Raw genomic sequence first — 26,491 nt, 5'->3', positions numbered from 1 at the left:
AGGACCTCTACAAAAGTCCTCAAGAGCTCTGCGGGATTGTGAGTCAGGTGGATATTAAGTCTCTCAAGGAAAGGGTTTATTCAAAGAAAGAAAACTTTTTAAATGAGACTTTTTGCTGTTACACCTTTAGAATATAATCAAATCTTGCATAAGTAGAGTAAAAATAAAACGGCCATGAAAAGCACCTTTTAAGGCTTTTTGTTCTTTATGGTGATAAACTGAAGTAAGGAGCACACGATTACCAGCTGTTATAGCTAAGCATTACAGAGTGACCAGGACAGATTTATGGAAACAGAAGTCAAACAGAGAACAAAACAGCCATCATAGATTACAGATCTAGCCCAGTTTAATTTAGCCAAAATGACAGCTAGCTGCTGTGCTATCATTTATTTACAGCAGCTAATGCCTCTGCTGACCCTGCCCCACCAATCCCAGCTTCTCCACAGACCCGGCTGGACCCGGAAGCAGGGTTCATATGTCATCACTTAAAGACCGGATAAGAGATGCAGTAGAGTTCTCTCCTTTGAAGTACTGTGAAGTGGAAATCTAGCAGTCCTTTCCCACCTCACCACTGCTGATCAAAACTAATTTTATTGAGATCATTTTACTCCTAATTTCTTGCCCGCTTTGACTTCATATTAGCAATTTTACCCTGTTGCCAGATTGAAGCAAACCTCTTGGGGAACACAGTGTCATTAAGAGTAGAACTGATACGCTCGAGTGTCACAATGTGCATTTTTAGTGGAAAATGGCACTTTATAAATAAAAAGCAGAGTTTAGGTCATTTAGATCGTTTGCCTCTTGCAGCTTTTTTGGACACTTTAGCCACCGTTCCGAATGGCAGCTCATCAAGATAGACTACAAGTCCATCTTCAGCAGGAAATGCACAGAGGAGGACTATCAAACCTGGCACCTGCACAACCAGGTAAAAATCTAAATCCATGCCATGCAGGAAGGTGCTGCCCGTGTGCTTTGAAAATGCTTTTCACCCATTTATGTTACATACAGGGCGAGCCGTGTGTAATGGGACAAAAGCAGATTTACATGAAGCGCAGGCCCGGAAACTACTGCATGCTGGGAAAGGACTACTCAAGAATCCTCTCTGCCGAGTCCTGTATTTGCAGGGCTCATGATTTTGAATGGTAAGATGATGTGGGCCTTTGTTCAGTAGCCCCTTTCTTCATAATCGTCGAGGGGGATTATGTTTCTCTCCATTGTTGCTAAAGGAGAACTTCATTAACGGCAGCTTTTGTTCTGCAGCACATGTACAAGCACACATTTCAAACGATGTGCTTTTCTTGAAATAATATTTTTAGAGTTTTTCATTGTGTTACTTTTTAAGCAATTTGTTACTGACAGCTGCTTCGTGTGAATAAGACTCAACAGGTCATTTAGCTAAATGCTGCGTTGAATAAAAAGAAAAAAATAGAAGTGGCTCTTTGAAAAACCAGCTTCTCTTCAGTAGCAGTTTGTTTTGAAGTGCATCCATCCAGCTACCATCAAATACATTCTTCACACCGCTCACATGTGCTATTTAGGGCTGTTTCTGCATCCCTGCTGTAGCCACAAACAACGTGAGTCCTGTAACTTACAAAACTGTGTATGAAGGAAAAAAGAGACAAATGGATTGCACAGATTAGAAAAGAAGGCTGTTTTCAGCAACACTTGGGTTCCCTGTGTTCTATAAACACTTTATCCTAATTACATTTTTACTTCTGAGTAGACGCTGGCATTTTTGAAGAAAATGATCTCGATTATATTTGTGCTCGTGTAAAATATACAATAAAACCTAAAGTGACAAAGTTACAATCCAGATTTGGTCCCTTCCACACTCACCCTACGAAAAAGAGCAATAAATAGGGTCCATCTTCTTATTGACTGAACAACAACTGTGGAAGAAGATCTTTTATTTAAGTGGAATCATATCCTATCCATGTGTCTCATTAACTTTTTCCGTGTGTTTTCCAATAATCTGATGAGTTTGGGAGGGTTTTCCACAATTTGCTCATAATGTCTGTCTCCGTAGCGTATGTCTGTGAGCTCACCGTGCTCGCAATTCTGTTCAGACCATGTGGGGGTGTAAATAGTTTCAATTTGTATGCAAATCCTAAGCGGTTGTGTTTTTTATCTTGTAATGACAGAGAATGGAAAAAAAAAACATTTCAACATACAGCAGTTATGTAAATAGCGTTTGTAGATGTGCAGAGAGTGAGTGCTAATTGGTTCCTATTGAACTAGTCGAAAGTTTTTAGTGTTTTTTTCGTTTGTTTGTTTGTCTCAGTCTAATTTCTGGCTTTCTGTCTTGCTGTTTTTCTCTCTGCGGGGAATTATTTGATGAATACTTAAAATTCAGAAACGAGGAGTTTTAAAAACCCATCAGTGCAGAATTGAAGTCCAAATCCTTTAACTTAATTTAAGGTGTGGAGAGTCTGCCTGGCACAATGATCAGCTAAATACATACTTATTAACGTCAGTTCAAAATGTCTGCAAACTATTGTGCATGTTGTGTAGAAGAGGCTGATTCAACAAAGTGAAAATTCAGATGTTCTGCATACTGACCAGCTGGCACTGAACACTGAGTCAAATCCCAGGTTTCCTTTACTGTTTGATGACATGTTTCCTGAACTAAATTTGGAAATCTGGAATCTTGTAGCAGTTGCTCATTTTGTTTCATTTGTTTCATTTGGTTTGTTCCAAGCAGACTCTGTTATGATTCATTTGTGTCATAAAAAGCAGAGCAGAATAACCACAGGCTGATGGTACACATGAGATTTTAGCATGACTAAGCGAATAATAAATCCATCTTCTGATCATGCTTTGAAAAAGAAATCTCATGACTCATACAAGCAATGTGTGTGTGTGTGTTTTTTAAACTGTGAAACATAGTCAGCATTCAAGATTGATGAAGGACAATGGTCGAGTATAATCCCTGATGAAAATCAACAAAATGCTGATTAAAGTCACACTTATGCTAAAATCTTTAAATGGAACTCTTCATGTCCCCAAACCCTGAAATGACTGAGCCCATAAATTCATTGGGGAAGTGTTTACCAAGGTCAGGATAGACTTATATATACTAAAACTTGGACTTCTGTAAGACCAGATGTCTACTGTGCAAGTCTTGCCCACTGGTGGCCATAGAAAGATGACCCGACTTATGTCCCCCAGGCCTAGCTATGGGGGATCTTGAACATGTAAATGGTAATACTGGGAGTTATTTAGGCTCTAAACAGGATTATGCTGTTTTAAAACATTAGGCAGAGCCAATGTAATTTCCCCTACCTCCGCCTCCTCCGCTCCAGTTAAGCTAAGCTAATCGGCCCCTAGCTCCATGAGCCATTATGAAAGTGGCTTTGACCTTCTCATTATTACACATTTATTAAGATGCATTACGTGGTTATTTTGTTGACTGCAAAAGTGTTATTGTGAACATAAAGCACATCCTTTGTCCTAGGCTGTACTCTGTGCCGACCTTTTACCTATTTGCCAACATGCGCCTGTGCATCCAATCAATCTTGGCAGCTCGCTAATGAAAAGTTCACACTGTTGTAATCGCACATTCATACTGGACTAGTCAGCGACAGGCTTGTTAGTTTTGTTTATTTGTTCTGCATTGCTAACTAATTAATAAATCAATGTCGTGAGCATTATTAGAGTGGACACTTGCTTACTTTGCTTTGTTACATGTAAATCATGTCCTCACTGGGAACATTGACAGGCAACTTGAGAGTCAGTCATCCTTAAAGATGGTGGCAAACCTTTGCCTGCAGGTTGTGTTTCCACACCCACAGATTCACACTACTGTGGTACATTTGTGAGCAGCAGCAGCCTTAATCAATACTTAATAATGATGCGTCTCTGTGTCAGACAGGCCCCCGGTCACCAGCTATGAACGGAGATAAGATGTAAATGGGGAACACACTGCAGGACAATAAGTCCCTTTTCACATGCTGATATTGATCAGGTACCGTGTGGATGTTCTTTGTTGTGTAACAGTGATTATGGATATGAGCGCGGCAGCGACGGGAACTGCAAGCCAGCCTTCTGGTTCAATCCTTCCACCGTGTCCAGGAGCTGCAGCCAGGGCCAGAACTATTTCAACAGCACAGGGTAAGGACCGTGGGATTCAGTACAAATTCACATTTAAAAGAATATAGTACAGGTGTTTGCTGCGCACATTTATGTCAAGTGTTTTTGTGAACAAACAGGTCTTTTCGGAGGACTTCTCTACAGTAGGATGTGTTTTCATGGCAGATAGGGATCGCAGATTTAATATGATCAGTGCAGCAGAAAGCCAATGCCCACAATCTGGTCCTAATGTGAGGATTTAAGCTTTGGCTTATCCTCATAAACATGTCCAGGAAAAAGCTTTGAAATCAGTAACATTAACCTTAATCCTACCATCTCTCGTGCTCACAGGACCCAGAGGTAAACTGTTCATTATATTTCACAGGTGGTTTATTCCAAATGTTTTATGTTTTGTGATGACCTGTCAGTCAGTTGGTTTCTAATTACTTCTTGTCTCTGTTTTCTGTTGCTGTTTTAATTTGGGACTATGCAGCTTTAATAGATGAAGCTGTTTATTGGGGTCATGTTCGTCACAGGTCATAAACTGTTGGTGAGTTTGGGGTCCGCTGTCTGTCATTTTAGAGGATAATTGTGAAGGGAATTTCTCCTCATTTTCCAAAAGTTGATTGTATTAAAACTATAAAGAGAGACAAAGACTTTCAGATCTGTAGCCAAAACACGATAATTTAGGTTATAGCAGCAAAACCTTTGAGGTCAGTGAAGCACGGGTGGGTTTTACTGCTCGTACTTACACTTTCTCTCCCAGAAGAAGATTGTTTTATTCTTTAATTCAAAAAACCACTGACCGTAAACATCCCCTGGACATGTACAGAGGACGACTAGTAGATATACTGGACAAAGGATTTTCAAATCAAATCAAATCAAATCACCTTTATTGTCACATCACATGTGCAGGTACACTGGTACAGTACATGCGAGTGAAATTCTTGTGTGCAAGCTTCACAAGCAACAGAGTTGTGCAAAATACAATAACGTGCAACAAGCAAAATATAAAATGGTTAATCTAAAAGTAATAAATATATGTACCATATATAAAGGTATATACATTACTGAATGTGTGTACTAAATATGTTTTTCTACGTGTGTGTGTGTGTGTGTGTGTGTGTGTGTGTGTGTGTGTGTGTGAGTGTGTATATACATGTTTTACAAATGAAATAGAGTAAACAATAAAATAAGATATATAAAATATAAAATATACAGAGGTAGGTATGTGCAAAACAGTGGCATTAATGTACAGTATGGAGTGCATAATGTTGAAGTTCCAGTAGTGAGGGTGAGGTGTCTATGACGTGTTCAGCAGTCTGATGGCCTGGTGGAAAAAGCTGTCTCTCAGTCTGCTGGTGCGGGACCGGATGCTGCAGAACCTCCTTCCTGATGGAAGTAGTCTGAACAGTTTATGGCTGGGGTGACTGGAGTCCTGATGATCCTCCCGCTTTCCTCAGGCACCGCTTCCTGTAGATGTCTTGGAGGAGGGAAGCTCACCTCAATTATCCGTTCAGCACACCGCACTACTCTCTGGAGAGCTTTGCGGTTGTAAGCGGTGGTGTTGCCATACCAGGTGGTGATGCATCCAGTGAGGATGCTCTCAATGGCACAGCGATAGAAGGTCCTGAGGATGCGGGGCTCATGCCGAATCTTTTCAGTCTCCTGAGAAAGAAGAGGCGCTGCTGCGCCTTCTTCACTGTCTTGTTTATGTGTACGACCACGTAAGATCCTCAGCCAGATGTACACCAAGGAAGCGGAAGCTGCTCACTCTCTCCACAGCGGCGCCGTTGATGGTGATGGGGTGTGTACTCCTCTGCACCTCCGGAAGTCCACTATCAGCTCCTTTGTCTTTGCGGCGTTGAGGGTGAGATGGTTGTCTTGACACCAGTGGGTCAGGCGCTGACCTCCTCCCTGTAGGCTGTCTCATCACCGTTGGTGATAAGACCCACCACTGTAGTGTCGTCCGCAAACTTCACAATGATGTTGGAGTTGTTAGTGGCCGTGCAGTCGTAGGTGTAGAGTGAGTACAGGAGAGGGCTCAGTACACACCCCTGTGGAGCACCAGTGTTCAGTGTGATGCACCAGTGTTCAGTGTGAAGTTGAAGCTGTGAGGCAGAATGAAAAGAGGAAGGCCTTGGAGAAGAGTCATTGATGTATTGAAGGAGAATATGGAGAGAGTTGGATCGACAAAAGAGGAGGCAAGAGACAGGGTGAGATCAAGGCAGATAATCCACTGCACTGAAAGAAGAAGAATGTTTCACAGTCATTGTATGTGGTTACTAAACGCCACCAATCAATCAGTGAATACTGACCATATCTGGTCAATTGATGATTGAGACCAGGGTAGTAATTCGGCAGATCCTTAAATGGAAAACCACTGCAACATATCATGTTCATGTTCAAATACCTCGATTAGGGAAAGTTGTATATTTGCATTTTTGACGTGATCGTTCATTTTCCATTACGATCCATTTTTCTTTGTTATGTCACAAAGATGTGACCTTTTTGTTAGTTTGGAGGCGCCCTGGGGACCGACACCTTGCAAAGCTTAATCACAGTGGGAGTGTTTTATTCACTGCCACTATGATTAAGCTTCCCATGGTGTCTCAGCCTTTGACACAGCTTGTGTTGTCAGTTGTCATCCTGTCTGGGAGCCTGTTCAGACACAACAGCTGTGCTCTGTTTAGTTCAACAAAATTCTCTGTAAACCGTAAGCTCATGCAGCATTGAGGGAAATGGTCGATGAGCGTGCAGAGAGGGATAAAATACTTTGATATTCTTTCCAAAGGTACCGCAAAGTGGTGCTGAACAACTGCACGAAAGGAGTGAAGGAATTGTACACACCCAGAAAGCAGCAGTGTCCCAACAGACCCCCGAAAGGACTCTTGCTGACCACCAAAGATGGCAAACTCACTGCCGGCCTGGGCAGCAATGTCACCTTCATGGTGCATTTGGATGAGGTGAGAACACACACATCTACATTTAGCTACAGACCTATCAACTTCAACGCTAATTTATTTACCTCAGTTTTTACTTAAAGCTGCAATAACAGAATTCTGGCCACCTGAGGGCAGAAAAACACATCCAGGTGAACTGTTCTGGATACTTAATATCTTTTGCAGTTATAATTAATTTGTATCTGTGCTTTGGACTATATAAGGGATAACATTCAAACATGAGAGTTCCTTAAATTCTACCATAAGCAATTAAATGTTCCACTTTCTTCACCTTCTCACTTTTGAGAAATTATCTTTTTCTTCCTTAATTAGGTAGGCAATATGCAAGCTATATGTTTTAACTCATTATTATGAAGTGAATGTCGATTGCACAATGCGATATCGTATTCAGTTTGTTTGCCTGTATGATATCCACTTTAATTGGCAGTTCTGTCTGTGAATGGGTGGTGTAAAATTGCTTGGAAAAAATCAATGCTAAATTTTTCCATTAATTATCTAGAGCTTTTACAGGCAAGTGATTATCATAAGAATCCAATAAAGGTCAGTAAAGGAAGAACGATAGCACAAAGAGAGCTCCGGGAAAGATTTAAAAGCAACGCTGTGCTGACAGGAACATTATTATCCAAAAACAACCAGATATGTTTAAACAGGAAGTGAGCTGCACCAGCGCTGCAGGGAGGAATGCAGATAAAAGTTGTGTATTGCCGCTGTAAATTCAAAGCTTCATAATGTTGTATATTGAACAGATTTGTTTTTCATCAAATTGCATCAAGCAGCAAGTTGCTTCACAATATGGCGCACTTCGTCACAGAGCTGCTACGTTAACCGTATCGAAAAAGTGCATTTCAACCAGACACAACTGTAATTCATATTGATGGTCAACTCTCATACTACAGTGATTCTTTTGTTTTGAAACACATCTATTATTTGTTATGTCGATTTGTCTATATATCAACTTACATACAATTTGAAATTCATTGTTTTTCTTGTTTCTTTTTTAACAAAATCATTATACAGTAATGAAAAGGTTTAGTGAATGGGGGTTTAGAGGACTCTCACTGACTCTATGGAATGGTGTGAAAAACTGAGTACACTCACTGCACTTAGACAACGCCACAATCTTTCCTGGAACAGAGGTCTCTGAGAATTCACCCCAAGGTCATATTGTACTATGATCAGAGAAAAAAAACAAAACAAAGCACTACGCCTCAGACTCTACAGGACTCGATTATATTAAATCTTGAAGTTTAATATAATTTCAATTTTACACAAGTGCTTCAATATTAAATGTTGAAGCACAACTGAGCCTTCAGTTGTGCTTTTAACTTCAGCTGCAGTGGTGTAGACCAGCGGTCCCCAACCTTTTTTGCACCATGGACCGGTTTAATGTCAGTCATTATTTTCACTGACCGGCCTTTAAGGTGTCACAGATAAATATAACAAAATAAAACGATACGACCGAGACAAAAACTGTGGTATTTTGTAAATATAATAATAAACATGAATTCACTGTGTAATTGTGTAACTTTATTAGCAGCGTCCTCCTGAAATGCGCCAACAACATTGAGAGTAACATCCTCCTCTCTGCCCCTTAATGCTCTCTGGTCGCTATGGTAACGCCTAAATATTTCTTTCAAAATAAGACACACAACTACAACATGGGAAAAGACCCAGGGAAACCGAGTTAACGATAATCGGTCCATGGCCCGGGGACTGTTGGTATAGAACACAACAATGTCAGTTTTCTTTTTAGCCTAAATTTGCTTACAATGCCTGAAATCACAAATAGTGGCACTTAGGGATGGGTATCGAAAACCGGTTCTTGTTGAGAACCGGTTCCCACTGTTTCAATTCCTTGGAATCGTTTGCCATTTTTGCAAACGATTCCCTTATCGATTCCAGTCGCCCCGAATTACGTCACCACATTGCGGAGCGTCGGAGCGTACCTGGCAGGAAACACGGCGCCTAAGCGGCTCAAACGCTTAAAAGTTTGTTTATACTTTACGAGAACGGATTGTCATCCGTTCAGGGCAACTTGCAATACTTGCAAAGTAGATATTTCATTAAGGGAGGAAACACTACGAATATGCAAAAGCATTTGCTCACAAAACACGGATGAACTTAAATGAATGTCTTTAATTCCGCTCCGGACTCGTGAATCTCAACCCAGCAGCAGCAGCGGTAACGTTTGCACGTCATCTCCCGTTAATGCGGCAGGTAAATAATCAACTAACAGTGCATATTATGTTAGTGCGATCTGCTTTATTACAAAACCTGCCATTGTGCATTTAGGTGACCATGATGAGACAGACAGAGTCTGGCTGGCGCTCGCTGGCAATTGTCGCTGCAGTCCACCGGTAGCGTCTCTTTTCAGGCCCGCATGTCACAGAGCAGTGACTAGTTTGTGGTCAAAACCTTGCAGCCATTTGCCACAGCAGATGGTAAGTGAATGTGTTTAATTGTAGGCAGGGACATTACTGGATATTCTTGTGTAATTGCTACAGAATAATTTATGTTATACTTTGTTATTGCTACAGAAGAATATTTATTTTATTATTTTACGTTTACAATTTTCCCCGGGGACCTGTGAACCCCCACTGAAGAGCCGTTAGGCTGTGGATCTCTTAAGATCTCACTGTTGGGTTTGTAAGGCCATGTTACTCCTAAATTTCTATCTTGTTGAAAGAGAAGATATAAAACAGTTCTAAGCTAATCGACCTTAGTGTTCTCCTTTTTAAAAACAAGAATCGATAAGAGAATCGATAAAGAATCGAATCGTTAAACAGAATCGAAAATGGAATCGGAATCGTTAAAATCTTATCAATACCCATCCCTAGTGGCACTACACACCCGCTGAATTGTGAATCATATGGAATTCCATATTGTGGGATCATTTGGTACATGTTACTTTGGAAACCCAGCATCATAATCGCACTGATGACACAGTTCCTCGTCCACTGGTGACCTAAACTATATCGATTGGTTGTGCTAAACAGCTGGATGCATCATTGATTTATTGTGTTGCTATTTAAAGCTCATGTCCAAATAATATTTTATGATGTCAGGACACATAAAGTAAACTGGTGTTTTTATTACTTCGTAGCAAGCAGTAGGACCGACTGAAACCCGAAGCACAAATCCTGAAGTACTTTCTAGGAATGTAACTGCATTCTAAACACTCTGAGGTTATATAGACTCAAATCCCTCCAAACCTCCTGTGCAGCGTAAGAGTTCTGAGCCAGAGGCAGACACAAAGGACCTCACCGGAGACCCTGTTAGTGAGTGAGAGCTGTTGTGTTCAGAGCCAGGTCTGCCACACTGGCTGGTCACTAGGAAACTGCCTCACATGTGTCTCAGGCAGTATATGGTCTGTTGATAATAACTGCAGGCTTTACGGCATTAGCAACAGGAGTGTTTTCCTGCCACAGCGGGAACAGCTCAAGGTAAGTGCGCGTCCCAGTTGTCATATTACTGCATGATGAGTTGAGGAATGGACGCCTGTTTTGTTTCATAAAGAATGGATTTCTGTGATGGAAAGAGGAGGGGGACAGAGGAAGGGACGTGGGTGGCAGAACGATGCGATAAAAGAGAAGAAGAGAAGAGCGGGGATAAAGAATCCTTGTGGCATCAGCCCTATTTGAGAAAATTCTCAAGATGAATTCAAAGTTTAATTTATATTCATGAAGCTTGCGATGGCTGTATTTCTTGGGAAGAGCAAATGGCGTAAAATATTAAATGGGAGAAGACCCTGTGGCTCATATCCATATTTAAAAATAGGGTTAGAAAGAACTAAATAATCAACACATGTTTGGGTGGATGATAAGATCCGCATCACTTCTGATTTTGCATTGTTTAGGCAGCCGTCTACACGTCGTAGTAAATATGTCTAGAGTTGTCAGCTGTTAGCAGTATGTTTTTTTGTTCTTAAACTATTCATGAAGGATTGTTTAAGATAAACAAAAGCAGCTCAAATTCTCCTGACTTTGAGATAAATGGGTACTCTGTGTATTATAAATATTATTACGGAGGACGATTCTTAGAGAACTACAGGAGTTTGCCACAAATTACACTTGGCAGCAGCAACATCATGCTAAATGCAGCAGGTACAAAGCTAAAGCTTTAACCGGGATATGAAGATTAACACTAAACAGACCACTTAAGAGCTATTTTTACTTTTTGACACATTTCAGACACATTAATTATTAGTCAGTTATTTATTAAAAATCCCCACGTAAATACTTTAAACCCATAAACTCATCCTCCTGTTTGACTCAAATTAGCATCATTGCAGATAATCATCATGTTGGATTCAGTGAGGACTAGAACAAGTGACAGAGACCATAAAGTTTTCAGAAAAACAGAGCCAGTGGTGGTTTTCCAATAGTCTTCTATAAGACCAGTCTTTTTGCAACCAGGGAAGTCTCCCTCTGTTGGCCATTAGGAAGAATGCAGGTTTAAGGTTGTTTTGAATTGGCTTCACCTTTCAGACGTGGAAGATGTCTAATTTTTTGTCCACTGTGTTGTTCGAAAATAAACAATTTCTATCTGCAGCAAGCTCATTGATTACCATCTTCTGAAAAGGCTGGACATTTATGGGCCTTCACTCATACAATCACAAACAATAGTCTACATACATACACTCGAACCTCCTTCAAAAACTCAGCACTACTTTTTTTAGTCAGATGATTCTAGCTGCTGCTTTTGCTTTCATGATGCTCCAGATGTTTTCAGCTGGTTAGGGGTCTGGACTCCACAGCATGTCTTTATCCTGTCTTCCTTCTCTCAGCCCAAACGGTCGCAGCAGATGGCCCCGCCCCTCCCTGAGCCTGGTTCTGCCGGAGGTTTCTTCCTGTTAAAAGGGAGTTTTTCCTTCCCACTGTCGCCAAAGTGCTTGCTCATAGGGGGTCATATGATTGTTGGGTTTTTCTCTGTGTGTATTATTGTAGGGTCTACCTTACAGTATAAAGCGCCTTGAGACAACTGTTATTGTGATTTGGTGCTGTATAAATAAAATTGAACTGAATTAAATTGAACTGAATTGAACTGAAATGACTGCAGGCAGGCCAGTTCAGCACCCAGATGCTTACACAGCTACAAAGCCATGCTGCTGGAATAGATGCAGTATGAGGTATAATACGTCCCAAAGAAAGGTCTCTCACAGAAGGGATCACGTGTTGCTCTAAAACCTTTTAGCATTGATGATGCCTTTCCAGATGTGCAAGATGTCCGTTCCATAGGCAGTGATGCACTCACACCATCAGAGATGCAGACTTATGAACTGAGCACTGATAACAAGCCAGATGGCCCCTCTCTACTCGAGTCTGGAGCCTGTGGCATCCATGTTTTCCAAAAAGAATCATACATTTCAATTTGTCTGACCACAGAGCAGTTTTCCACTTTTCCTCCATTCGTTTTAAATGAGCTTTGGCCCAGAGAAGTTGGCAGGATTTCTGGCTCATGTTCACATATGGCTTCTTCTTTGCATGATGAAGCTTTAACCTGCATTTGTGGATGGCACAGTGAATTTGGTTCACAGGAAATGATTTGTGGAAGTGCTCCCAAGCCCATGCAGCGATTTCCATGGCACGCTGTGCCCCCCTGAGGGCATCAAGATCACAGGCATGCAATACTGATTTTCAGCCTTGTCCCTTACAAACAGATTTCCAGAGATTCTCTGAAAACGATGAGATGTCCAAAGAGTTTTATACCAAGGAACACTGGTCTGAAATCGTTCCATCATTTTTAGATGCAGTTTGTTGCGGATTGGTGAGCCTCCTTCCATCTTTGCTTCTGAGAAACAGTCTAATATGTTCTCTCCATACCCAGTCAAGTTACTAAGCTGTTGCCAGTTAATCTAATTAGTTGTAAAATGTTCATCCAGCAAAGTACCACTTACTTTCCGAGCCTTTTGTTGACCCTGTCCCAACGTTTTTGAGACGTGTTGCTGCCATCAAATTCAGAACGAGCTAATATTTTTCATGAAATAGTAAAATGTCTCACTTTAGTCATTTGATATATTTTCTGTTCTATTGGCAATAAAATATGGATTTATGAGTTTTGCAAATCAATGCATTTTACACAATATTTTTGGAACTGGGTTCTTTTTGACTGATTAGATTTATAAAACATAGTGTGACAGATTATATCAGATGGCGGCACAAAGTGAGGACTGACTGGATAAACTGCCATCCCTCTTGGTTCATTGCTGTCATGAATCAGATTTGGCTTCAGTTTTCCAACCCAGGCTTCGCCAGCTCTGTGCTTAAGTTGGAGAGGACAGATTGGTGACAGCATGTGTTAGAGAGCCACTGTTTTCAGTTTCATTGTTTCCTTTAACTGTTTAGGTTCTGTTGCAGCTTTCTAATTGCCCCCATAAGATATAAAAACTTGAAACTTTGTGTCAGCTTGATATAAAGTTTTAGTCTTGTCCTTGGTTACTGTATTGATGTATCCATCACTACATTACAAAAAGTTCAATTCTCACCAAAAGTGGCTTTCAGTGATCACACTGTGTTTCCTTCTGGGTTAATATAATCTCCCTGTGATCTGCCTAACACTTGTTTTGTCAGTCTGAATTTTTATCAGCCACTTCTCTGTTTCACAATCGTGTCACATTTGGGAGAAAATGTTCTACGGTTGTTCTCGCTCATGTTATCTTTTTGCGAAATCCATTTCTGCCCCAGTGGAAAAGCCAGATGAATCTCCTGCCAACAAACATTGTGAATATCGAACATGACAGCCGCGACTACTGAGGATTTCCAGCTAAAATATTAACTGCAGTGCTCATTCTGAAGCTCTGTGTAGTCACAACAATTGGAGTACTTGCCCTGACTTGTTTAGCTAGTATCAAAAAATATACATTCTACAAAAATCTGTGTAGTGCTTTAATGATCTCCATACGTATAAATATGTAAAATATTAATATGGTAAATAAACCTGCATTCATTGTTTTTGTTAAAAGTTTTTCTAGCCACTTGGGGGCAGCAGAATAAGTTGCTGTTGTTATAGTAAATAAATTATTGATTTCAGTTGCTCTAATAGTGTTTTACACAAAAACAACACAAAACACACATTGTTGTCCTGTGTAGAGTTAATTTAATTCAGACTAAGAGAAGATCATGATGACTTGTTCTTGTTCGTATTCAGACGGACCTCTCACAAGCAGACCCAATATGCATAACATCCATCAGTCAGCATCACTGATTGGATTGCTTGTTGTGCACTTTAATGCTTTTAGTTATCTTTACTGTGAAACAAAGAGCACATGAAGGAATAACTGATCGCTCGCATTATTAGTACTTTCTGCGACCCCCATGCTAAGTGCATGTTATGCATTACCGTCATTACCAAATGATTTCCATTAACATCACCTATACAGATTGATTTTAAGGTTGCTTTCTGCTTACACAAATAGCAGCTGGATTTATTAGTAGCATCACTTTCAGATTGTATTTCAGGACTAAAATGAATGAATCAGTCTTTCTGGAATCGGACCACATTCTTGCAATGCTACTGTTCCATTGTTTAGTCTTTACCAGTTTTATCTATTTAAAATAAACTTTATACATTTGGTGCTTTTTGAACCAAAAAAACCCCTGAAAGGATTCTTGGAGCTTTGGAGTGGCACCTGTCACCTCACAGGTCTGTCTGTAATGTAAAACTGTATCGCTCCTCACAGTTGTCCCTGCTGTAACCAATTAAGCAAAATTTTCTATTTAACTGGCCTTTTTAGAATTTGTCTAGTCTTATTATTACAGTGCAAACATGAATCCACTGTAGAGGGAACGTGACCTGGACTCTGCTGTCAGAAATAACCTGGGCGATGTTCCAAAACAATTCACAGCTTTTGTTGTCACACAGCATGCTGATACTGTAGATTCAGGTCTGACACACACCTGAACAAATGCTGGTCTCATGTATCCAAAGCCCTGTCCACATACAGCAGCGCTTACAGTGCAAACCCACAGTCCCAAGGTTCCAGCCATGATGTGTTTGGATTTGCTCAACCCTGAGAGATACACGAACACAAAGAGCGACATTTAGAGAGACGGGTCAGCATTGCTCTCATGCAGATTAGCGAATCCCGCTGTGGCCGATACAGCGAGGAGCGTGAACAGAATGGCCAGCAGACGCCGAGAAGAGCTGAGTGACATCAGCACCACCGAGCCCGAGTCTTGTTTGCATGCCAGCTCATTACACTTCTAAACAATACCCGTGCTGTCAAACCCTGTTCTTAGCTTTTCTCTATTCTCTCCAGCCACTTATCAGAGATTTCATTTTCTAGACAGAGTGACATGAAAAATCCCCAAAAGCCCACCAAACCTCCTGTGTTTGAACACACACAAGCACACAAAGGAGTGACTGGTAGTGAGGAATGGAAAGAGTAAAGGAGCAGGAAAGAGAACAATGGATTTATTTGGGTCTAATGTGAGTTTTGGCAGAGCTGGCATGCTAATGCGGTGTTACAAATTAAGATCCCAGTTGCCTTCTGCTACAGTGTGCCAAGGGGAGGCTGGGAGTTTGACTTCACAGGCCTGAGAGGATGAGTTCAGATTTGGTCGCCGTGGCAGCTGGAGCCACCAACACTTGCGCTGTGTGTTTATCCGCCGACGGTGCCAGATGTGACTCTCGGAGGAAACCGTGCAGGCAGCGGAAGGATCGCACATCCTGCAAAGGCAAACACGGCGGGACGGGATCACAACACAAACGCACATGTGCATACAAAATTTATTTTTCGCCTCTTCTGCTGCACGTGCCACAAAGCAATGAAAATAATTTATATACAACACTTTTATACAATCCAATATGATTAATATATTAATAAATAAAACTTTGAAGTCATTTCACTCATGAGTTAACTTGCAACAAATCATCCGCCTGCAAAGATGCCTCAAAGAGAATAAGAATGATCTTTTTTCAGCCTTTAATAGCAGAATGTTTATGTGTTTGCTCTGCAAATGAATTCTTTATTTACAAAATTTGAGCAAACTAAAGAGCATCAAAAACTGGTCAGACAAAACTTCAGGAAGCAGTGACATGAAGAGAGAAACACTAGTGCTCTTAATCTAAGAGAGAAATGAGTAAAAGAACATTTGTGAAACTGTGAAGTAATACTTGAAAATAAACAGACACAATATAGTGACTGTCATGTCCTTTTCTATGTATTATAAAGTACATAGAAAAGGACATGAAGGTGGTGTTTAAATGTCGGAGAGGTGTTGTGGAAGAAGCTAAAGAAAGGCTGGCAGCTCTCAACATACCTGAAATAATGTTTTGTTGAGGTCAAAGTTTGAAGCACCGATTGACTTGTAACAATGGTAGCTATCGAGATCTACAGATTACTGGATGTTGGATCAGTTCTCATAGTCATCATGTTTGGGTGAAAAGATGTAAAGCAACTTTTCAAACAGCCGGATCATCAGTGCCAGACAGCCTGGTGGGAGCATCGCTGAGGTGGCTTGAGGAGTGCAGCTGGTCAGCTTGATCTGTGGGATTTTACAGGATCTGCTGCTGACATCTTGCTGCCAGAAATGCTGGGCACTTCCATTCATTCAGCCACTGGGTGTGTCTTATGGCAGCATACAGGAACAAGCATACTTTTTCTCTCTTTATTTATGCAAATAGTGAAATTCAATCATGTGATTATTATCCACGGTCAATCATAATCACAGTTTTTTTATTTGGATTATTAGTAGGTTGTTGAAACTTATTATTTCACTTATAATTATTGAAGCTTATCTCCTTTTCTTCATCCTAATGGCATCATGGTCATTTTGCACTACACCAGAAAGGCTCCTGGTCTCGTGGGCGGAGCCTTTCTCCATGGGGTTTGTGTGTGTTCCTTTTGCTTGCATGAGTTCCTCCACGTACTTCAAAGACTTGCATTAGCCATCGATGTGAAGTAGATGATATGTATATGAGGTAAAGCACTTAATGTGTACCCAGATGGACTGTCTTTAAATGTAAATTTAAAGCACTTTGACTGGTCATTAAATCAGCACAATATAAAAATGGCAGTTGTTCCATTTCATCTTTTGTAACTAGGATTTCACCAAAAAACAACAAGTTCTTTACAAGTGCTTTTAGAACAGACTGAAATGTAAGCCCCTAAAACTTTGAATTTGCCCTCACAAGCATACTTGAAGTGCTTTAGATTAATGAGCTATATTTGGCTTTAGTTGAATCCGCCCCATGCCAGCCTTCTCTCCTCAGGGAAGCAGACTCTCCTGACTCACTCACAGCCTGCTTCCCGGCCATGAATTGGATGTGATTGGTCAGTGTTAAAGCACAAATAACCTCACCTGCTGATACTTTGTTACCATTCTGTGTTATTAGTTTCACAATCTCTTTTAGCACTTTGCACCATGCTGCAGCTTGATTGCGCTCCTGCGCCTGGTCAACGAAGTGCTCCTTCTCTCAGTGTGCTCATGCACCTTAAGTTTGAGATATGGTTTAAGATGCCTTCGTTTTAATAAAATCAGATTAAAGCCACACTGTTTTATCTAACAGTGTTGTGGTTCACCTGTATGCCTAGGAAGGGAACGATCCCCTGGTTTGGTCCTGACAGGAGGCACAAAGCCCTTGAGGGTTGTGTCGGGGGGGGGGGGCATATGGCAGAAAAGTCTGCCAAGTGAAATATGAACAACTACCCACTGTGTGAACCTGTGAAAGTGTAGAGCAGCTGAAAATGACTTCTATATCTAACTGGTGTTTTAAAATAACACAGAACCTAATGGAGTTATATTCGAAACACAAATTTTTAAATTATTAATTATTTTTATTTTAATTATTAAATATTTTCAAATTTACCTACAGGACTGTTCCAACACAAAAAATACTCCCAAGAAAAGGCCGTGGGTGGCATCGGGTGGTTTGTTTCAGAACGCTCTTTCAAAAATATATGGTGTTTATTTTGTGGTAAAATATAAACCAAAATTCAACCCAATCACTTTTTACAACTTAGACATAAACAAAAGTTAACTTAATCTGATTCCACAAATTCAAAAGTGATCATAAGTTGGGCACCGGTTTAGCTCTGTGCGTTGGCGGCCGCATGCAGCTCTTCCCTGTAAAGCAGCCACACCGCAAAACTCATTTCAGTAAAAGTGTTTGTCTATAACTTGAAGAAACACTGCTGTGCTGTGTTTCAGGGGGACTCGCTGCGGACCAACATCCAGCTGGATTTTGGTGACGGCACAGCAGTTTCATACTCCAATCTGAGCTGGACCGAGGAAGGGATCAAACACGTCTACAAGTCTGCCGGAATATTCCGTGTCACAGCGTTTGCAGAGAACACGCTCGGTTACGACACCACGACACTCTATCTGCACGTCACATGTAAGTGTCCACACTGTAACAAACACAACGCGTGCTGTTGCTGTCAACTGAAAGCCCCTCTGCTGCTGTTCGCTCTCTGTTCCACCATTGCAGTCGACATAAGAGACAAAACTGTCGATGCCGTCATCTGAGTCCACTTTTAGTTTGCACTCAAAGCAGTTAACTTAGTGCCCAGAAGCAGAGTGTTTGTAGACTTTTATTACTTTGTGTTTGCTTTTCAGGCCACAAAGCATTACTGGTAAATGCAGATGTGTATGAGTACGTTCATGAACATCAGTTAATGATGCGTTTCCTGTCTGTATACAGTTTGTTAAGATGGGAAAATGTTTATAATGTAGAAACAGAATGAGACTTTACAAACTGAACGGTCTGTAAAATCTCATTTTAAAAGCTCTCTTTTATTCTGGCCAGACGTGCTCATATTTAGTTATTGTTATTGATTTGGTACAGTGCACACACATACCCACTAAAGTTGTGTTAGGTAAGATGATATAATAATCAGATTTCACCCACCAGCACTAAAATTTAAATAGCATTAAATGAAATTAATAAAATTTGCTGAACAGTAAGGTTGAAAGAAGGTTACACCAGGATGTAGATGTTTACATCACAGATCATAAAAATGACAACGTGAGGTCACACAAAACGATCTTGGATTGTAAGAGTGTGCCTTAGGACTACAGAGGTGTAACAGAGGCATACTGTTAGGATATAGGAAAGAGTTGTTAGAGATGGGCGTAAGAGCCAATTAGAGGTCAGTTCATTGGCACTGGTAAAGGGGTTAAAAGGAGAAATGTACACTTTTGTTATTAAGAATATAATTTTATGTAAATTCGCAAATATTGTTATGTTAAAAGCATAGAATATAGAAATGTGAAATGCTAATGTGCTTTTTGGTATTTTGGGTTTCCGGCACACTGTAATTACGTGCTTACATAGTTGAAGAGTCAGAAGCAACACAGTTTTTTGACCGAGTCCTGCCATGTTAATTTAAACCTTCATTAAACATCTCTTTTGAAAGAAAAGTACCCGATCTTGCTTGCGTTTCAAATGCCTGTTGCTGGACTGACTTCTAAAGGTGGCACAGAAGAGTGAAACAGAGCCGGACGGCCCCGTTATACTAGGTTAACCCTGTAAGATCCAACCCATCAAAAAATAGCAAGAAAATTTGGATTTTTTGGAACAGAGATGTTTTCTGAGATGTATTTTTATTATATGTTTATTATATCTTTTTTGTATCACATTTGATACATTGGGCATTTTTGGCAACTTTTTTGTTAACAACAATGTTAATTTTAGACCAAAAAAAGAGTTTTGTCCATAACATTTTGAAATTATGGAAAGTATTGATCATAGAGATAGAGGTCCCAGAAACTCATGTATCAAATATGATAAAAAGGACATTATAGGGTTAAGAAGAGAGGTGATGATTAGTGAGCAGCAATGTGACTTCCTGCTGAGAAACAGCTCTGCAGATGCAATGTTTGTTTCGAGAGTGGTGATGAACAAATGTAGATGAGGTCAGAAGAGCCTCACTGTGTCTTTGCAGATCAAGAGAAAGTGTATGATAGGGTGCCAAGAGAGGAACTGTGGTACTGCATGAATACGTCAGGAGCAAAGCGCAGAGTATGGGGGGGTGCAGAGGGGGTGCAGGACATCTATGAGAACAGTGACATGGTGGTGAGGTGTGTGGTGAGTGACAGATGGGTTCAAAGTGGGGGTGGGATTACATCAGAGATCTGCTCTGAGCACTGCTTGTTTGCAGTGGGGATGGACAGGCTGACAGATGAGGTCAGGCAGGAGTCTCTGTGGACTCTAACGTTTGCCAAAGACATCGTGATCTGTAGTGAGAATAGGGAGCCTGGAGAGGTGGAGGTATCCTCTGGAGAAAAGAGGAATCAAAGGCTGTAGGTGCAAGACAGAATATTTCAATTTGATTTTCAATTCAGTTCAGTTTTATTTATATAACACCAAATAATGACAACAGTCACCTCAATGTGATATGTGAGAATGTACATGTGTGAGAATGAAAGGGAGACAACTGCAACAGTGAAGATGGATGACCGTCAAAAGCAACGGACAAGAGAGAGGTGAAGAAGAGAGTGCAGACTGGGTGGAGTGGGTGGAGACGAGTGAGAGGAAGGATATCAGAAAAGAGTGAAAGGGAAGGTTTACCAGATGATAGTGTGACCTGCCATCAGTCAGTATGGTTTAGAGACGGTAGCACTGGGAAAAACACGGGAGGCTGAGCTGGAGGTGCTGAGATGGAGAGATGAGATGGTTTGGACATGTGCAGAGCTGGGATTGTGGATATAATGGACAGAGAGGTTGAATTTGGAGTTGCCAGGCAGGAGGAATAGAGGAAAACCACAGAGAGGTTTCAGGGATGTAGTGAAGGAGGACATCAGAGGGTTGGTGTGACAGAGGAGGAGGATGCTGGGATAGGGTGAGATGGAGGAAGATGATCTGCTGTGGTAAGCAGCAAGAAGAAGTTTGTTTTTTCTTTTTTAAATTATTTAGACAAAAGAGTGGATCGCCTGGATATCACCCACCTGGCAAGCATTAGCTTTGCTACTTAAGATAACTACCAGAATACTTTCTGAAGACATGAAGACGTTTGTGTCAGAGTCAGTGATGCTGGGACGTGGCTGTTGGTTCATATTAATGATGTAGTGTTGCTCAGTTTATACTGGGGATGGAAGAGAGGCCTTCAGGTAATAGAAGGGATTTTTGTAGAAAGTCGCTGCTACCTGCCTTCAAATAAATGAGAGAAAGCCTTTAGATGGATGGTCAGATGCAGTCCTTTTGGACATCGGCAATAAAAAAAACATTAAATGAAAGTAAGTCACTTAATGCATTTTTTTGATCAGCAGTAAAATGTTTTTTCAGATGTATATTTCACGGTACCTAGCTCCAGGTGGTAAAATACGTTCACCTGAACGGCAACCGCACTGTTGATCCACACTAAACTCATTTGAAGTGAACTGTGCTGACCTATACAGGCTTATGTAATACAGCAGCTGTGATAAACAAGTTTGGGAAAAAGGTCATAATAAACTTGCTTATGCAAGGTTTTACTGTGGGGAGAAACAAACAGAGAAGTGGGCCTTTAAGGCCACTGCAGCTAATAGGCAGTTATCTGAGGATACGGCATCACAACAATGGATTATTTTTAAAGCGGAGCAGGTTTTACACAGCAGCACAAATAACAAATTACTGGATCGTCATGCCTTCTAGCTTCTGTTCAGACAGCAACAAAACAGTGTATCACTTTAACTTTCCATGGAAATTATTCAAGCTGCTTTCTGTAAGTGTTGAATTGTCTCTCTGTCTCGGTAGTTATTTTTGCTGATGTTTTTCAGTCAATTTTAATTTAACCTCTTGCCACCCTGACGTGTCAGCCAGCCTGCGCTGTATTTATATATTTCTGACAGGAATAATTTCAGCTGGATGTATTTCACAGTGTAGGTGATGCTTTCAGGGAGAAACGCCAAAAACTACTACAAACGATTTCTCAGCTGAGCATATTTAATACCAAACGATTTTCTCACCTTCTCTCATTCATACAAAGATACAGTACACACACGCGCACACACACACACACACACACACACACACACACACACACACACACACACACACAGCATCTGAAGTTGGGGATAAAGATTAGTTCTGCTTAAAGAGGATGAGCGCTAATAGAAGCCTCGGAGAAATGAGCACTACACGAACCTTTCGTTGGAGTTTTTCCATAAAAATAGTGTATTACACTTGTCCATGGCAGGAAACTTCATCTCTACGATTAGTGTAAACCATCCCAGACCCCTGTCAGGTCCCATTAGGTTCTTAGTGGGGAGGTTTGCAGTATTACCCAGAAGGTATTATGTCAAAAAATTCATGATGGTGTCAACATTTTTGAGAGTTTTTTGCTCGTCAGCACTAGTATCAGAGTGAAGTGGTTCAGTTTGCTGTCAAACAATAATGTTACATATGTGCAAAAAATAGCTAAACTATCTGTTTGCCCACTATATGTTTTATCTATATTTTCACAGACAGTAGCTGTCACCTGAAGTTTGCTCCTGCCACGTTACACCAGAATAAATATCTCACAGTTGACGACATGAGACATTAGGAGTAGAGCTTTTTTCTTCAGGGAAAATTCAAGTCAGATGAATGAGAACTAGAACTGCAAAAAAATATAGTGTTAACTTATTAAAAGAAGGCAGCAGACGTCCACTCCTGTTTTTTTTTTTTATAGAAAGCAGGGTTTGTATTTAAAAACATTCACTTTTCTGGCTCAGCTGCAGTTTTGTTGAACTCTAACTGCTGCACACTGTGACGATTGGTCAGAAATTTAAAATGCAGGAAGAAAAGATTTTTTTCTCCAAACTATCCAAGTAAACATGTCAGTTGTGTCTCTTAATAGTCACGTAGCTTGATGGAAGCAGGCAGTGTGTGTAGCTACAGGTTAAATCTGGTATATCCTCCTCCAAATCACTCCACAGATCTTTTAAAGATTTAAGCTAATTAAGAAATGTCACAAAGTGTGGTTTTGACGTTTTTAAAACTTTGCCTTTATGCTTTGTACGGGCAATTGCAAACAGCAAAACTTACATTACAAGTGCTAGCACATGGTCCGCTTTGGTGGGGTTCCAGTTTGTCACGCACCTCCCAGTCTTGGCAATTTGGCACGCTCAGCCGGGTTCAAACGCCCAGGCAGACTTTTCAGTGCTATATCAGTGCAGGAGGATGGACATTACACAGGAGAAGATGAGTGGAACAGCTGGAAAAGATGAGACATTGTGCAGAGAAACCTCAGCAATCATTTTGTCACCGGGGTTGCTTCTTCCTATCGCAACGCTAAGACGGTAATCTTTACTAAGTTGTTCTCATTTAGAGGACGACTGCAGTGAGTCAAGCCTTCCTTAAAGCGTGAGTATAAATGTTTACTGTGTTTATGTCATAGTTCACATGAGCATCAGTCTCAAAGTGAGTTTAACCTGCTTTCTGGAATAGACCCAGGTGGACCTTCACTATAATAATTTAAAGTGTACATAAATATAAATGAGTGTTATCCAACTGGGCATCTTTGGATCATTAGAGTTCTGTCTGTGATGCCGTGGGGTCCTTAGCTTATAATATAAAGTGCCTTGAGATGTCTGTTGTTGTTCCATATAAATAAAACTGAATTTTCCCTTAGAGGATTATAAAGAAGTGCAAAAAGTGGATTTTGTGGTGTGGAGATAATAAAGGACAAAAAAAATAGAACTGTTTAATTCAACTTATCAGTTTATCAAACCATAATGTGCAGAAATGCAAACTCTATTTAAAAACCTTGTTTTGCCACAGAGAAAGCAATTACTTCTGTCAACTGTTTAAAAACACAGCACAGCAGGCAGAAAGAAAACTCTTCCATTTGCTGATTATTTTCTCTCCAATATACAAGGCTGGAATAATTTAAAACAAACATGCACCCAACTTACTGACATAGTCATTATTAAGAAATGTACTGTCACAACTCGGTGGATAAAGAAATAAAGATGAATATGAATGAGAACAAGATCACACGAACGTACAGTGTTTCATCTTCTGCCATCGCAGCGTGTGCATTGTTATAACAGGCTGCCATATATGTCTTACCTATTAGGCAGTCTCATTACACCTGCCAGCAGACTCGCACAGCCTAATTGGGAAGGTCTGTCTGACATGCATTGCAGTGATAGCAGTATAGAATTAGGCAATAAACTGCAGGGGGGGTTCTATTACTTAGAAGCTGTTACATCATTTGATTGTTACACTGAAAGATGTAACAATTATCTCGTTTCAAGTGACATAAAAAGTCCCCGACTGTTTAATTGTGCTCATAAAGATAAACTTTCTCAGTAATGTTGGATTGAGTTGCATCAACATGGTTACAGAAGTAGAGGTGTTACATTTTAGAGGAATTTCATCCATCATGTCGTAGTAACGGACACTCAGCTGCACCTTGAGAGTTCCTCACTATGAGTTTATATGATATTTGTTTTCACAGTGTTTGTATTTTTCTTAACCCACTTATTCTGTCTAGAGTTTTGGGATGCGAGTGTGTCCTTACCCAAACTACGCCAGACATGTAGACAAACAGTAGACTGGGAAACAGAGACAGATGTATTCACCTCAGATGCAGATCTTTGAACTGTGGGAGGAAACCCGAGCGCACTAAACAAGCTTCGCACCCCATGTACCACCAACTGGCTTTTTTGTATTTGAGTGAGAAGCACGATCTGAAGTGTGCCTCATTAACTGAATCCGTGTACAATATCAACTCGTCTGTCCTGTTTCTTTCTTAGGTCCAGTGGAGCATGTCCAACTTCTTGCTCCCTTTGTGGTCATAAGAAACAAGGAAGTGAACATCACAGCGGTGGTCTTACCCAGCCACTCACGCACAGTCACTTACTTCTGGTGGTTAGGAAACAATACAGAGGTAACGTCTGCAAAGGAAGACTCATTAAAGACATTTTCATTGTAATTTCTGTGGCTTGCGATTTAGATTTTAGTTGTTATTTTTTTAAGCTGTATAGTAAGTGCTGCTGTTAGTGGACTGCTTAATATAAATGCTCTTATCTGTGCTTGAGAAGTGTTTTTAATGTTTAAGAAGAATAAAACAACTAAAGAGAGATCCAGAGCCAAGTCCTCAAAAATGAGAGAACATGTCTCATGTGCTTAGAGCACGCTCAGGTTAACGTTTAGCTGAAAGGTCCTCTCGTGTCTTAATCACATAGTGATGCTTGGTCAGGATCTCTCGGCATCACATTCCAGCACTCATTATGTGTTAAAAAGCCAATTAGTGTCATTTTTGATTGGGCAGGGCAGATTGACAGGCTTAATACAGAGCTAATAAACTTGTGTAGGACCTGAAGTTTGATGCTTGTATTATAGAAAGTACTATACTATATTACTTACTGATTCAGAACTAAGACTCACACGTTTGTCCGGTTGTTAAGTGATGACGTATGAACCCTGCTTCCGGGTCCAAACTACTCTGCATTTATTAAGGCTGTTGTGTTTTTAACATGTTTTAATGCTTTGTATCTTGTTCTATTTAATCTGAACAAGAACCTAAAAACAGTCAGTGATCACTGTCGGCCTGTTTTTATTACCACTGTTCATTTTTGTAGCTCAGTTTTTAAACCCTTACATGTAACTACAGCCCAGCCCATGCAGCAGTGTATTAATGACTAACCTCGTATTGTGGATGGATTATCTCAGTTGTTCTCCTGACTGAAGTTTGGTCCGTTTACAGCATCCTGCCATGCGATTGCATTTGACCCTAACCATCGGGAACCCTCACGTTAACTGTTATCGAGTGGAAAAAAGTTAGCGTTCATCCTCCAGCTTCACTGTGTTTATGCTATGCTAACATAGCTGTGTCGCTAGCAATCACGTAGCACATCATTATATACCAGCTAGCCCAACTTCAGTAACCCTACAAACGTCACTGCTGTTTAGTTTTCTGTCTTCATTTATGTTGGAAGTGATAGCAGAGCTGTACGTTTGAATGTTTCAAAAATCCATCAGTCAGAACATGCTATATCATGTTTAGGTGGAAACTAGCGAGCTAACTCCCTGCTAACCTCAAACTTCGTTAAACTTCATAAATCCTGTTTTCATGGATGCCTGGATGTTAAACTTTAGAGTTACACCTGGTAAAGCAGCAACAATTATCATTTTATTAAAGATGAAAGAATTTAGCCAGTTTGTAACTCTCAGTGATGCTGCAGCGTTCGTTTGACTTTGACCTGAAGCGGAGTTTGGACCCGGAAACAGCTAATGACATCAGACTTAAAGACCGGATTCCTCTTCCATATCTGTTGTGATGTGGTCATGGTAACAGTTGCTGGAGTTGTTAGAGTATATGTATTACACTGATTCTGTTTGGATATGCTTTTTTGTTTTGTTTTTTAAAGCAGAAACAACACTTTTAAGCTACTACCGAAACTATCACTATAATATTAGTCATCTTCTGTTTGGTAGGGCCTAAACTCTCACTGTGTATACTTATAAATGAGTACCCGTTACAGTTTTTATAACATACTACTTCATGTTCCTCCTCATGAGGGATTTTGGTGTCATGGTATGCAGTTTCA

General features: G+C 40.5%; 1 protein-coding gene across 3 annotated transcripts in view; it reads left to right on the top strand.

The window, feature by feature from the left end:
• The window catches only part of sorcs3 (sortilin related VPS10 domain containing receptor 3), a 233,671-nt gene that overhangs the window by 185,412 nt on the left and 21,768 nt on the right, over positions 1 to 26,491 (top strand). For all 3 annotated transcript variants that reach the window (XM_031744408.2, XM_039614103.1, XM_039614102.1), the window contains exons 15-20: positions 808 to 925; positions 1,009 to 1,142; positions 3,997 to 4,110; positions 6,863 to 7,034; positions 18,182 to 18,368; positions 24,695 to 24,828. In XM_031744408.2, coding sequence (XP_031600268.2) covers positions 808 to 925; positions 1,009 to 1,142; positions 3,997 to 4,110; positions 6,863 to 7,034; positions 18,182 to 18,368; positions 24,695 to 24,828 — 859 coding nt within the window. The remainder of the gene's footprint in view (positions 1 to 807; positions 926 to 1,008; positions 1,143 to 3,996; positions 4,111 to 6,862; positions 7,035 to 18,181; positions 18,369 to 24,694; positions 24,829 to 26,491) is intronic.

Source organism: Oreochromis aureus, linkage group 6 (genome assembly GCF_013358895.1).
Source record: "Oreochromis aureus strain Israel breed Guangdong linkage group 6, ZZ_aureus, whole genome shotgun sequence".
Lineage (NCBI taxonomy): Eukaryota > Metazoa > Chordata > Actinopteri > Cichliformes > Cichlidae > Oreochromis > Oreochromis aureus.
Note: the sequence above shows the minus strand (reverse complement) of the source record. Positions and strands in the feature narration are given on the sequence as shown.